Genomic DNA, 14,488 nt, shown 5'->3' on the forward strand with positions numbered 1-14,488 from the left:
AGAGGGGTGCCACTGTGTGCAGGGGCAGCTCTCATGAGAGGAGTCTCTGGAAGGAGGACTTTAATGGAGGTGGCTGTAACTCAAAGCAGGGAGGAGGGCCGGGTGGTGGAGGTGGTATCCTTAAAGCAGGGAGGAGGGCCGGGTGGTGGAGGTGGTATCCTTAAGCCCTCTTCTTGGTTCCTAGGTTCAGGTATGGTCAGGGTCTCTGGGTCGACCCCGTGGGCACCTGGGTTCCCTTCCTCTCTCTCCTGCCCTCTCCGTGGCACTCAGCCCAGATGGTGATCGGGTGGCTGTTGGGTATCGAGCAGATGGCATTAGGATCTACAAAATCTCTTCAGGTACTGAAGGGGGAATGGGGTGGGTTTTTGAGCCTTTAGAAAGAGCACAGCCCCTGCCCCCCAACCCTTCCCAAGTATCTTACTCCCTTGTTCTCTCTCATTCTCTAGGTTCCCAGGGGGCTCAGGGTCAGGCACTGGATGTGGCAGTATCCGCCCTGTCCTGGCTAAGCCCCAAGGTGTTGGTGAGTGGAGCAGAAGATGGGTCCTTGCAGGGCTGGGCACTCAAGGAATGCTCCCTTCAGTCCCTCTGGCTCCTGTCCAGATTCCAGAAGCCTGTGCTAGGACTGGCCACTTCCCAGGAGCTCTTGGCTTCTGCCTCAGGTACTACTGGACAGTGGGCAGGGTTAACAAATCAAAAAAAAATTTTTTTTTTAAATTTTTAAAATTTTTTTTAAGGCAGAGCTTCACTCTTGTTGCCCAGGCTAGAGGGCAGTGGTGCAATCTCGGCTCACTGCAACTTCTGCCTCCTGGGTTCAAGGAATTCTCCCATCTCGGCCTCCCAAGTAGCTGGGATTATAGCCATGCACCACCATGCCCGGCTAATTTTGTATTTTTAGTAGAGGCGGGTTTCATCATGTTGGTCATGCTGGTCTCGAACTCCTGACCTTAGGTGATCCGCCCACTCGGCCTCCCAAAGTGCTGGGATTACAGGCGTGAGCCATCACGCCTGGCCCACAAACCACTGTTCCTTTTAAAGACACTAATACATTTCTCCAAGTTGTATGTATATGTGTATGAAAATACACATGTGCGATTTTGTTTTACAACTTCTAAAGTGCTTTTGAATGCACTTATCTTGCATAATCTGTTTAGACTGTTTCTACCCGTTCCTTCACCCTCATTCTGGGAACTCTAAACTCCCAGTAATCCTTTGAGTTTCTGCCCCTTGGGAGACTTTGCTGTGTAAAGGGATAGGTTTCCCTTAGAAGGAGAGAGAGAAATGTTGAGGTGAAAATGTAGAATGGCCTAGGCCCTCTCTATGTGGGAGACCTGGTCCTCTCAGGTTCTGAGGTGGAAGTGACCCTGGACACTTGAGAAGAGGAGAGGTCTGGAACGGCTGCTGTGGGAGTACAATTAGAGAAGCAGAGACAAGGAGCCATGTTCCTGGCCTGAGCTGTGGAGCTGGAGCTGGGAGTGCCTGGCGTTCTTGTCCTATGTACACACTTGCTGATGACCCTTGTCCAGGGCCTCTCCGCAGCCTTGTGACTCCCTGCATCTCTCCCATGGAGCTGTGCCTTGGGCGTCACCCTCAGTCCCCGTGGCTGCTCCTGTATTTGGCCTCCCAGGGCCTGTCTGGCTTCCTCTTTCAGGAAGCTGTTCCCTCTCTCTTTTTCCAATGCAGAGGATTTCACAGTGCGGCTGTGGCCAAGGCAGCTGCTGACACTGCCGCACAAGGCAGAAGACTTTCCCTGTGGCACTGAGCTGCGGGGACATGAGGGCCCTGTGAGCTGCTGTAGTTTCAGCACTGATGGAGGCAGCCTGGCCACTGGGGGCCGGGATCGGGTGAGCTGCAGAAGGATGCAACCCTGGGGTCCCATAGCCCCTCTAGTTCCTAGATTTCTTAACAACCCATTTCCCGTTGCTTCCTCCTGCTTTTTGTTTTGCCAAATCTAGTATAGATCTGTCTACCTGTGCTTCCTCGCGCCCCCTCTTTCCTTGAAATTTCTTGCCTGAAATGGCCCCAGGGTTCCCATCCCTCCTTTGGTCCTGATTGCTCCCTCTCCTTGGGGCCTATCCAGAGTCTCCTCTGCTGGGATGTGCGGACACCCAAAGCCCCTATTTTGATCCACTCCTTCCCCGCCTGTCACCGCGACTGGGTCACTGGCTGTGCCTGGACCAAAGATAACGTACTGGTGAGTAAAGGGCCAGGGGTGGCACAGAGCCCAGCTGGGTTCCTGGGGCAAGACAACATTCCCCACCTCATCCTTTTTCTGGCACCCATTAATAATAGTAATAGCTAATATTTGTCAAACTTGATATGTGCCAAGCATTGAACTAAGCTCTTTTCATATATTGCTTCACTTAATCTTTACAACACCCTGTAGATACTCCTTTTATCTCTATTTTACAGACAAGGAAATTGAACTCAGAACATTTCCAAGGTCAGCGATGAAGCTGAGCCAGCGAACTCTCTGATAAGAAAGCCCAGGGCCGAGCGCGGTGGCTCACACCTGTAATCCCAGGACTTTGGGAGGCTGAGGCGAGTGGATCACAGGGTCAGGAGTTCAAGACCAGCCGACCAACATGGAGAAACCCCATCTCTACTAAAAATACAAAATTAGCCAGGCATGGTGATGCATGCCTGTAATCCCAGCTACTCAGGAGACTGAGGCAGGAGAATCATTTGAACCCAGGAGGCACTCCAGCCTGGGCAACAAGAACAAAACTTCATCTCAAAATAATAATAATAATAATATGGACAATAGCTAATATTTATTATATGTTCACTGTGTGCCAGGCAGCATGCTAAGTCCTTTTTTTTTTTTTTTTTTGAGGTAGAGTTTTGCTCTTGTCACCCAGGCTGGAGTGCAGTGGTACGATCTCTGCTCACTATAATCTCCACCTCCCAGGTTCGAATGATACTCCTGCCTCAGCCTCCTGAGTAGCTGAGATTATAGGCACCTGCCACCACGCCCAGTTAATTTTTTGTATTTTTAGTAGAGACGGGGTTTCCCCATGTTGGCCGGGCTGGTCTTGAACTCCTGACCTCAGGTGATCCATCTGCCTCGGCCTCCCAGAGTGCTGGGATTACAGGTGTGAGCCACCGTGCCCAGCCTAAGTCCTTTATGTAGATGCACTCAGCCCCAAACCACGATATCAGATAGGTACATTATCATTATACTCATTAAATAGTTGAGAAACCCAAGGCTCAGAAAGAGAAACAGACCACAAAGCAGAAAGTAATGAGTGGCAGAGCTAGGATTTGAACCCAGGAGAACCCAGGCCCTTCATTACATGGCTTACTGCCTTCCATCCTACATTATAGACATACAAAACTGCTGGAGGGACGCTAATAATCCCACTCCTCTGACTTCTGACTCTGCAGATATCCTGCTCCAGTGATGGCTCTGTGGGGCTCTGGGACCCAGAGTCGGGACAGCAGCTTGGTCAGTTCCTGGGTCATCAGAGTGCTGTGAGCGCTGTGGCAGCTGTGGTGAGAAGGCAATGGAGATCCCACTGTGGGGGGTGGGGTCTCTGGAAGGGCTAAGGGGGCTTTGAGAGACTGGATGCATTGAGTATCTAATCCCAGAGGCAAAATGAGCATAAAGAATGAGATACCTGGAGATCAGGCAACACAGTGAGACCCCCCCATCTCTATAAAAAATAAAAATAAAAATAAAAATTAGCTGGGTACCATGGTGCATGCCTGGAGTTCTAGCTACTCAGGAGGCTGAGGAGAGAGATCACTTGAGCCCAGGAGTTCAAGGCTACAGTAAGCTGTGATCAAACCATTGCACTCCAGACTCCAGTGTGACAGAGTGGGACCCTATCTTTAAAAAAAAAAAAAGGCCGGGTGCGGTGGCTCAAGCCTGTAATCCCAGCACTTTGGGAGGCCGAGACGGGCGGATCACGAGGTCAGGAGATCGAGACCATCCTGGCTAACACGGTGAAACCCCGTCTCTACTAAAAAATACAAAAAACTAGCCGGGCGAGGTGGCGGGCGCCTGTAGTCCCAGCTACTCGGGAGGCTGAGGCAGGAGAATGGCGTAAACCCAGGAGGCGGAGCTTGCAATGAGCTGAGATCTGGCCACTGCACTCCAGCCTGGGCGACAGAGCGAGACTCCGTCTCAAAAAAAAATAAAAAAAATAAAAAAAAAAAAAGGAGAAAAAGAAAATGAGATACTTGGGAGGGGATTATGGTGTTGAGGCTAACGGTTGGTGTAAAGGGAGAAAGAAGAGCATGAAAACACAGCCTCTTGGTATCATGAACTTCAGCCACCCAACCCCACTGTCCTGACCGCCCAATCTGCTGTTCCCGAGTTCTCCCTCGTTGACATCTTCCATGCTCCTAATGCTCAGCCCACACCTCTGTGGAGGGAGTTCTGTTTCCCATGTCCTGCTCAATATGACTCTGCTCTGATCTTGTGCTCTGGGGGCAGGAGGAGCACGTGGTGTCTGTGGGCCGGGATGGGACCTTGAAAGTGTGGGACCATCAAGGCGTGGAGCTGACCAGCATCCCTGCTCACTCAGGACCCATTAGCCACTGTGCAGCTGCCATGGAGCCCCGTGCAGGTAACAAAACATCAGCCACCTCCCCTTCCCTGCTGCCTCTTCTTTTCTGCCCTGCTCCGTCCCTTCTTCTGACTCAGTGTCTGTGTCTTATCAGCTGGACAGCCTGGGTCAGAGCTTCTGGTGGTGACCATCGGGCTAGATGGGGCCACACGGTTATGGCATCCACTCTTGGTGAGTTCCTGAAAGGACCAGGATCAAGGGAGGTGGGGAAGGTATGTGGAATAACCTTCTGTTGTGCCCACTCCCATGAGCCCATCTCTATCCCTTCCTCCTAGGTGTGCCAAACCCACACCTTCCTGGGACACAGTGGCCCAGTCCGTGCTGCTGCTGTTTCAGAAACCTCAGGCCTCCTGCTGACTGCCTCTGAGGATGGTTCTGTACGGCTCTGGCAGGTTCCTAAGGAAGCAGGTGAGTGAGGTTTGGAGAGAGGGTGTGTTACTGGTACAAAAAAAGGTCGAGGGTGACCTGATATCTCTTATCCCAGCAGTATCCCAGCTCCTAATGAAACACTTCCTTTCTTCTCCAGATGACACATGTATACCAAGGAGTTCTGCACCCATCACTGCTATGGCTTGGGCACCAGATGGTTCCATGGCAGTATCTGGAAATCAAGCTGGGGAACTAATCTTGTGGCAGGAAGCTAAGGCTGTGGCCACAGCACAGGTGAGTCGATGTACCCTTGGTTCTTTGTGTGAATTCTACCCTGGCTGTGTATTTACTGGGCGTTAGAGGTTGCATATCTGCCTGGGAGGGAAAAGATGGTGCAACCTGGCTCATCAGAAGCACTGAATTGAACTTGTGTGTACACCAGGCTCCAGGCCACATTGGTGCTCTCATCTGGTCCTCGGCACGCACCTTTTTTATCCTCAGTGCTGATGAGAAAATCAGCGAGTGGCAAGTGAAACTGCGGAAGGGTTCAGCACCCGGAAATTTCAGGTGAAACAGGCTGACGGGTTAATGGGATAGAAACAGCAGTCTCCTCACTCCTGGCATTTTACTCAAATTACTGCACTTCTGCTTTGGAACTAGGTCAACTGGATGTTAGTTACTGAGCGGGACATTATTTTCTGCTTCTGTCCATGGCAATGTAAATGACTAATTCTCAGGTGCCTACTTGATGCCAAGCTCTGGGCCAGGCAGTATGAACCAGTTACAGATGAAATTCATTCTTTAATTAAGGAAGCTTGACTGACTAGTGCTATAATGAAGATACATGTGCACACACACACACACACACACACGCACACATATATTCCTGGGGCTTCAAAATTTGAGAAATTGTGGGAAGGAGTTGTTGGTATTTAAAGTTGGACACTTACAGAATGAGTAGGAGTTTTCTGGACCAGTAAGAGAAGGGAACAGTGCCAGTGTTTCAGGAAGAAGGAACATGTACAGAAGATATGGAGATATTGAGAGTGTATGTTCTCGGTATAGCCAGCTCCTCGGATTCCTGTGGGAGTAAGGGAAATGAAATTGAAAAGATAAACTGGGGTCAGGCTATACAGGGCACCGTGCTAAGAATTTGAGTGGAATAATGATCTGGATTTTATTAAGAGAACTCTGGTGGCAGTATGGAAGATGGATGGTAGTAGAGAGATACTAAAAGTAAGATCACTTTACACCTGTGGCTATAGCCTAGGAAAGACATACTGTGGGCCTGACCTGAGCTGTGGAGACAAGAAGGGGAGATACAGATTTAGGCATGTGTTGCATCTACAGGCCTTATTGATGAGTTGGAAGTAGAGAGGGAAGGAAAAGTCAAGAATGTTAGAGATTCCTAGTTTGAGCAAGTAATGGGATGGCACTGATGAATACTAATGTTAAAAAAAAACAGAAAGTGGAACAGGATTTTCAGCGAAGGTGATACATTTTGCTTTATACTTAATTCCTGAGGAATTCATGTGGGATTGAGGAGGCCAAGAGAGGTTAACTAAAATAGGATCTTTCTCTGTCCATGTACTTCTTTGAGCTAGTCTTCACCTGAACCGAATTCTACAGGAGGACTTAGGGGTGCTGACAAGTCTGGGTTGGGCTCCTGATGGTCACTTTCTCATCTTGGCCAAAGCGGATTTGAAGTTACTTTGCATGAAGCCAGGGGATGCTCCTTCTGAAATCTGGTAAGATAAAAAATGCCATTTCCTCCCGAGCTGGGGAGAAAGGAAATGTGAGTTAGTGGTTATCCTGAGGTTGAGTCTAACTTAGAAGAAAACACTAGAGTCTTAAAGAGGGGTGTTCTTCTCTTTACCTCTCTGAAAATCCTGGGCTCAACCTATTCCCTTCTTACAAACCAGGAGCAGCTATACAGAAAATCCTATGATATTGTCCACCCACAAGGAGTATGGCGTATTTGTCCTGCAGCCCAAGGATCCTGGAGTTCTTTCTTTCTTGGTAAGTCCTATTTGAATGTGTGTTAAAGCAAACATTCATCTAGGACCAGTGTTTTTACACCTTAGGGCCCATGATGGAGGATAGGGGAAGGGAAAGGCAGCTGGCTGCAAATCCTCCTATCCTCCTTCAACTGGAGTAGTTCTAATTTAGGACATTGTATATTGGGTTCCCATGCAAGATTTCATTGGTACGAGAAAGGACTCTACCATTTTAAAAAGCCGTGGGAAACCGTAAACCTAAAAGTTTTCTCAATTGTATTTTTTCCCATCACTCTCTTGTCTTGCCCCTGTGAATATTAGCATCTCGAGGGCAAGGACTACATCTTGTTTTTGTCATCATACTTATCAGTTACTTAATAGATGTTCAACACTTCTTGGATTGAGTGTGCCAAAGCTAGCTGTTCACTTCACATGCAGGTTCCTGGGAGCACCTTGTTACTGGGAAGGTTATTAAATCCTGATCTGCTACCTACTAAAGTTATCTACTAAAGCCTATTCATGACCCAGTGATTCCACTCCTAAATATATACCCAAGAGAAAGGAGTACATATGTTCCACAAAGCCTGGTACAAGAATCTTCATGGTAGCTTTATTCATCATAACTAAATATTAATAAATAGAAAAGGGATAAATAATTTGTGGTATATTTATACAATGGACTGCTACATGACAAAACAATTAATGTGATACTGCATGGTGATGAATGGAATAATACAGACATACCTCACAGACATTATTCTGGGCAAAGGAAACCAGTTACAAAGGAGTACGTGCTATATGATGTCACCTAAATGAAGTTCAAGAACAAGCAAGACTAATTTCAGTTGACAGACATTAGAGTATTGTTAGCTTTTGTGGTGATGGTCTGGTATTGATGGGGAGGGGACATAAGGGCAATTTTCTGGGGTGATGGAAATGCTCTACATTTTGATCTACGGGGTGACTGCATGGATGGATGCACGTGTGAAAATACATCGCGATGTACATTTAAGATTTGTGCACTTAGCCAGGTGCAGTGGCTCACAACTGTAATCCCAGCACTTTGGGAGGCCAAGGCCGGTGGATAACCTGAAGCCAGGAGTTCAAGACCAGCCTGGCCCACATGGTGAAACCCCGTCTCTTTTTGTATTTTGTAAAAATACAAAAATCAGCTGGGTGTGGTGGCACGAGCCTGTAATCTCCGCTACTTGGGATGCTGAGGCAAGAGAATGGCTTGAACCTGGGAGGCAGAGATTGCAGTGAACCAAGATTGTGCCACTGCACTCCAGCCTGGGCAACAGAGTGACACTCCATCTCAAAAAAAAAAAAAAAAAAGATTTGTGCACTTGATTGTGTCTAAGTTATAGTTAAAAAAAAAAAAAATCCTGACCAGCCCAGAGCAGAAAACTGTTGCTTTGTCTGGTACAAGTTGACTCGTATGGGTAGGCTAAACAAAATTACCTATCCTTTCACAGAGGCAAAAGGAATCAGGAGAGTTTGAAGAGAGGTTGGACTTCGATATAAACTTAGAGAATCCTAGTAGGACCCTAATATCGATAACTCAAGCCAAACCTGAATCTGGTGAGTGGTAACAGGAGGACCTGAGGAGCCAGGAGATGGCCCAGGGTGGATGGCAGATCCCTCAAGGCCTAAGACTTGGCTCTAATTCTGTCCTTAAAATGGCAGAGTCCTCATTTTTGTGTGCCAGCTCTGATGGGATGCTATGGAACCTGGCCAAATGCAGCCCAGAAGGAGAATGGACCACAGGTAACATCTGGCAGAAAAAAGCAAACATTCCTGAAACCCACACACCAGGGACAGACCCATCTACCTGCAGGGAATCTGATGCCAGCATGGAAACCGATGCCAGCATGGATAGTGAGCCAACATCACATCTAAAGACACGGCAGCGTAGAAAGGTGAGTTTGAAGGAAGGATCAGAAATACTAGGGGAGGGCTGGGCGCAGTGGCTCACGCCTATAATCCCAGCACTATGGGAGGCCGAGGCGGGAGGATCACGAGGTCAGGAGATCAAGAGCATCCTGGCTAACATGGTGAAACCCCATCTCTACTAAAAAATACAAAAAATTAGCTGGATGCGCATGGTGGTAGGCGCTTGCAGTCCCAGTTACTCGGGAGGCTGAGGCAGGAGAATGGTGTGAACCTGGGAGGCGGAACTTGCAGTGAGCTGAGATCGCGCCACTGCACTCCAGCCTGGGCGACAGAGCGCGACTCCATCTCAAAAAAAAGAAAAAAAGAAAAAAGAAATACTAGGGGAGGAGGGCTCTAGTTCTGACACAGCTCACTGTGATGCTTCTCTGAGGAGGGGCCCTGAGAACTCACCATCCTGCTCTCCCCTGTCCTCTTTGAGATTCACTCGGGCTCTGTCACAGCCCTCCATGTGCTACCTGAGTTGCTGGTGACAGCTTCAAAGGATAGAGATGTTAAGCTATGGGAGAGACCCAGTATGCAGCTGGTAAGTGTGTGTGTGTGTGTGTGTGTGTGTGTGTGTGAGTGTGTGCGCACACCTATCCCAAAGGGATGTCACAAGACAGCAAACTTAGAGTAAGAAAGGGCAAAAGATCAAAATTCTGTTTTCTTCAGTCACTTGCAATGTATGACTAACCTGTTTCTAAATAAAAGGCATTAATGTGAGAAAAAATAAGTTAGTAAGAAGGCCCTAGGCTTGTAGCCCTGACCTCCCCCATTTTTGTTCCCGTTGTAGCTGGGCCTGTTCCGATGCGAAGGGTCAGTGAGCTGCCTGGAACCTTGGCTGGGCGCTAACTCCACCCTGCAGCTTGCCGTGGGAGATGTGCAGGGCAATGTGTACTTTCTGAACTGGGAATGAAGATGTGGGGAAAAATGATATCCCTTGTGCTAGAGATGCAAAGCCTGAAGACACTGGTAGTTTTTAATAATTATAAAATTAATAATTTCTTAACAATTATAAAAATGAAGTGTCAAAAAATCTCAAGTGTGGGCCTGTCTGTGTTCTCATGTGGATTTAGACAGGAGGATATTCTATGCATATGTATATGTATATGTACATTCTAATGTGTGTCTCTTCTAATTTAACATTAATCCTTACTAGCACCACAAGAAAGTGAATGAAATCTTTAGTAGGTACTCTTTTGAAGCTAGGTTTTAGAATTCTTGCATCACTTGCGGACCCTAGGACCTTAGGAGGCCGTTCTTGCCAGGAGGAGGAATGAGAGTGATGTTGGCCAGCATTCAGTTTGAACAGAGCATGGAAGACCTTTCAGTTCATCGGGAAAGAATGAGGGAGGGAGAATTAAGTCAGTCACCCATCAAGGCATTTAAAAAGAGCTATGTTTCTGTCACAGAGACAAACCTTTTCTCCGAACTACCCAGACAAGGCCGGGCGTGGTGGCTCACGCTTGTAATCCTAGCACTTTGGGAAGCCGAGGTGGGCAGATCATGAGGTCAGGAGGTCAAGACCATCCTGGCTAACACGGTGAAACCTCAGCTCCACTAAAAAATACAAAAAATTAGCCGGGCGTGGTGGCGGGCACCTGTAGTCCCAGCTACTTGGAAGGCTGAGGCAGGAGAATAGCGTGAACCCAGGAGGCGGAGCTTACAGTGAGCCGAGATCATACCACTGCACTCCAGCCTGGGTGACAGAGCAAGATTCCGTCTGAAAAAAAGAAAAAAAAAAAGAAAAAGAAACTACCCAGATGAGAGGTGAGGAGCCAAGCCATTGAAAGCAGAACAAACCTGGTTTTCCCAACTTCTGACACGACTTTCAAACTTTAGTCAATATGGTAATTGGCATTCTCAGAAGAGATCACACAAAAGTGTCTTACTCTCAAATTGAAATTCACAAAGATTAAACAAATTGAGAGATGGCACAGTCATAGCCATGAACTCTGATTTTCTTAAGTAAAAAACTTTTTTTTTTTTTGAGACAGTCTGGCTGTGACACCCAGGCTGGAGTGCAGCGGCACGATCTCGGCTCAGTGCAACCTGTCTCCTGGGTCCAAGCGATTCTCCTGCCTCAGCCACCCGAGTAGCTGGGATTACAGGTGCCCACCATCATGCCCAGCTAATTTTTGTATTTTAGTAGAGACGAAGTTTCACCATGTTGGCCAGGTGGGTCTCAAACTCCTGACCTCAGGTGATCTGCACACCTCAGCCTCCCAAAGTTCTGGGATTACAGGCATGAGCCATTATGCCTGGCCCATAAAAGAACTTTATTATATTCCTACAATTCAGTCATATGAAAGAGTCTGTTGAGCAGGTTAGCCTTTGCTTAACTTTCCTCCTCCCTGTCACTCCAGCCTTGGCTGGGGTGTTTTGTAGAATTTTCAGAGCATGGAAGACAGATAACTGGAGCTTCCTCCTGCCCTTGGCCCATGCTTTTAGGAGAGCAAAAGGCAAAAGATTGAAACCAGTGACTTTAGTTTCCTCAGGCCCTTTCTTTCTAAGGGTTAAAGAAGAAGGAAATGTCTTCTGTAGCCAAGAATTCAAGGACTTGTAGGAGACAAGTGAAGGCTATTACAGGGATTTTGTCCTGGTTTGGTGGGTTTATCTCGGAGAAATACCACTACACTCTGGTCTAGAAATGAGTTTTGAAGACTTGGGGAGTTAAAGGCACTGAGTTTTGCTCTCACTGAACCCTGATTCCAGGTTTTATGTGGAGAAATCACCTGAGGGACTTTATTTCTATCCAATGCCCTGGTTTCCATCCTGACTAGAGGATGATGACATCAGCTGATAGGCCATGCTTCTGTCTTCTCTTATGTGCTTCATGCCAAACCTCGAAATATACCTCCGGACCATCATTTCCACATCTACCTTGTGACTAGAAGTCCTAGTTATGGTATTTGAAATTTACGATCCATAATCCTTGCCAGAAATCCTGCAGAGTACCATGGCATGGCATCATCCTAGTCATTGATTTCAGTCTTTTGCCTTTTGCTCCTCTAAAAGCATGGGCCAATGGCAGGAGGAAGCTCTCTTTGTCTGTCTTCCATGCTCTGAAAATTATATAAAAGCATCCCAGCTAAGGCTGGAGTGAAGGGGATGGGGAAAGTTAAGCAAAGGCTAACTTGCCCAATAAGCTCAATAGATTCAGTCTTGTTGACCAGGTCCACTTGAAGGGTTTTTTCTGTCTCATCTTGGAGACAGACAGTGAGGTCATGGTAAATTGTTATTTACCATGTAAAGTCAAGAACAGATTCTAGGTAAAGTAATTATGTACCCAAAAGGAGTTGAAGTGAAAATCAATTTAGGTTTACATTAAACATCCTTCAAGTTCTTATCATTAAATGGAGTTTCAGCATCTCCCAAAGCTGGATGAGTTTTGCAGTTCTAACCACTGGATTGTAAGACCATAAGACATTTGAACAATCTTTTATTCTATCCATCTAGAAAAGCATCTTTTTTATATACCAAATTTTTACACATATATCCACATCTGATTTTGAAATCTAGAGCAGAGATACTCAAAGTTTGGTTCATAGACTAGTGCCAGTTCACAAATTGTTAATGTTTCATAATGAGGTAAGTATAGAAGTTGAGAGTAACCATTTAGAAACTGTATAGGAATTTAAAAAGTAATATCTGACAAATTTAATAATAAAAATGGAGGCTTGTGTTTTGTGTGCTTTTTAATTTCATTTTCTTAATAATCCATTTGATTATATTTTATGAAATATTGTTCCATGACAGGTAAGAAATTAAAACAGGCCAGGCATGGTGGCTCACGCCTGTAATCCCAGCACTTTGGGAGGCTGAGGTGGGTGGATCACCTGAGGTCTGGAGTTCCAGACAAGCCTGGCCAATATGGTGAAACCCCGTCTCTAATAAAAATACAAAAAATTAGCTGGGTGTAGTGGCGGGCGCCTGTAATTCCAGCTACTTGGGAGGCTGAGGGAGGAGAATTGCTTGAACTCGGGGCGGTGGAGGTTGCAGTGAGCTGAGATCGCACCATTGCACTCCAGGCTGGGCAACAAGAGTGAAACTCGGTCAAAAAAAAAAAAAAAAAAAAGAGAGGGAGGGAGGGAGGAAGGAAGGAAGGAAGAAAAAAGACAAAGGAACAATTAGTCCTTCATCTCAGGTTTGAGAAGCACTACTCTAGAGAGACTGGGTAACAGCATCAAAAAGCGTGAACTTGGAATAAGACTGAGTTCAAATCTCCATGCCTCCTTTTCCCCATTTGTACAACAGCCATAATAATGGAGCTTACTTCATGGGAGTGTTTTAAGGACTAAATGAGTTAAGGTATAAAACACAGAACAGTGACACTTACGTGGTAAGTGTTCAGTAAGTGCTAACTTGACTGTTCTTTTTGTTATCTAGCAGTACAAGTATCACCTCATTATTCTTTCTCATAAATGTCTTATTTATTAGTATATATTTAATCAATCAGAAAATCTGGACTGAATTTTTCAGTTTTCAAAAAAATGTGAAACTAGTATTCCTTCTAAGTTCAGGGGTACAAGTGCAGGTTTGTTATATAGGTAAACTTGTGTCATGGAGGTTTGTTGTATGGTTTATTTCATCACCCAGGTAGTAAGCCTAGTTCCCATTAGTTGTTTTTCTTGATCTTCTCTCTCCTCTCACCCTCCAAATACCAATCTTCTCACCCAGAACGATGGGTATGTTTGTCAGTTAAAATATCAAAGTTATGCTATCATAGCAACCCCAAAATTTCAACAACTTAAAATAGCAAAGATTTATTTCTAAATCATGCCACAGGGCCCATTAAGGGTCAGCGAGAAGGCCCTGCTCTACTTTGCTCATACTTTGAGATCTGTGCTTCATGTGGCAAGTAACTCTTAAATCTTCTACGTGGAAATAAAACACATCACTTCCACTCATATTTCATAAATACAAGCAAAGCAAGTCACATGGCCATACCTAATATCAAGGGATGGGGAGGAAGTATCCTACGATGTGTCTGAAGAACCAGGAACCAATACACAGATAGCATCCCCAAAGAACATATCTGTGTTGGTGCTTTCCTACTAGAATGGCTCTTAATCCTTCTTTTTTAATAATGTAAGATTTAGGCTGGGCACAGTGGCTCACGCCTGTAATCCCAGCACTTTGGGAGGCCGAGGTGGGCAGACCACCTGAGATCAGGAATTCAAGACCAGCCTGGCCAGCACGGTGAAACCCTGTCTCTACTAAAAATATAAAAATTAGCTGGGCATGGTGGCATGCACCTGTAATCCCAGCTACTCTGGAGGCTGAGGCAGGAGAATCGCTTGAACTCTGGAGGCAGAGATTGCAGTGAGCCAAGATCGCACCATTGCACTGCAGCCTCAGCAACAAGAGCAAAATTCTGTCTCAAAAAAAATAAAAGAAATGTAAGATTTACATAAGAGTTGCAAAGATAGTACCAAGTGTTCCTTGATACCCTTCACCCAGCTTCTTCTAATGTTAACATCTTACATAACCGTGCTACGTTTATCAAAACTAGGAAATTAACATTTGTTAAATTACAACGAAGTTAATTAACAAATGTTAATTAAATTACAGCCAGGATTTGGATTTGCCCATTTTTTCCGCTAATGGCTGTTTTGT

At 46.1% G+C, this 14,488-nt stretch overlaps 1 protein-coding gene across 4 annotated transcripts in view; it reads left to right on the forward strand.

Moving 5' to 3' along the window:
- TEP1 (telomerase associated protein 1) overlaps positions 1 to 12,553 on the forward strand; it is a 48,166-nt gene extending 35,613 nt beyond the window's left edge. The window contains exons 40-55 of one of the 4 annotated variants that reach the window (XM_033188775.1): positions 185 to 338; positions 447 to 659; positions 1,681 to 1,841; positions 2,078 to 2,191; positions 3,385 to 3,492; positions 4,439 to 4,571; positions 4,666 to 4,742; positions 4,847 to 4,979; positions 5,098 to 5,234; positions 5,383 to 5,507; positions 6,545 to 6,688; positions 6,863 to 6,959; positions 8,413 to 8,518; positions 8,624 to 8,856; positions 9,309 to 9,413; positions 9,663 to 12,553. In XM_033188775.1, coding sequence (XP_033044666.1) covers positions 185 to 338; positions 447 to 659; positions 1,681 to 1,841; positions 2,078 to 2,191; positions 3,385 to 3,492; positions 4,439 to 4,571; positions 4,666 to 4,742; positions 4,847 to 4,979; positions 5,098 to 5,234; positions 5,383 to 5,507; positions 6,545 to 6,688; positions 6,863 to 6,959; positions 8,413 to 8,518; positions 8,624 to 8,856; positions 9,309 to 9,413; positions 9,663 to 9,785 — 2,163 coding nt within the window. In that variant the 3' untranslated portion in view covers positions 9,786 to 12,553. Of the gene's footprint in view, positions 1 to 184; positions 339 to 446; positions 660 to 1,680; positions 1,842 to 2,077; positions 2,192 to 2,409; positions 2,441 to 3,384; positions 3,493 to 4,438; positions 4,572 to 4,665; positions 4,743 to 4,846; positions 4,980 to 5,097; positions 5,235 to 5,382; positions 5,508 to 6,544; positions 6,689 to 6,862; positions 6,960 to 8,412; positions 8,519 to 8,623; positions 8,857 to 9,308; positions 9,414 to 9,662 lie in introns of those variants that run through there. The other 3 variants (XM_033188776.1, XR_004431765.1, XR_004431766.1) reach the window with 3 other exon arrangements.
- Positions 12,554 to 14,488: the final 1,935 nt, after the last annotated feature.

The sequence above is a fragment of the Trachypithecus francoisi genome, unplaced genomic scaffold (assembly GCF_009764315.1).
Source record: "Trachypithecus francoisi isolate TF-2019V2 unplaced genomic scaffold, Tfra_2.0 Lachesis_group3, whole genome shotgun sequence".
NCBI lineage: Eukaryota > Metazoa > Chordata > Mammalia > Primates > Cercopithecidae > Trachypithecus > Trachypithecus francoisi.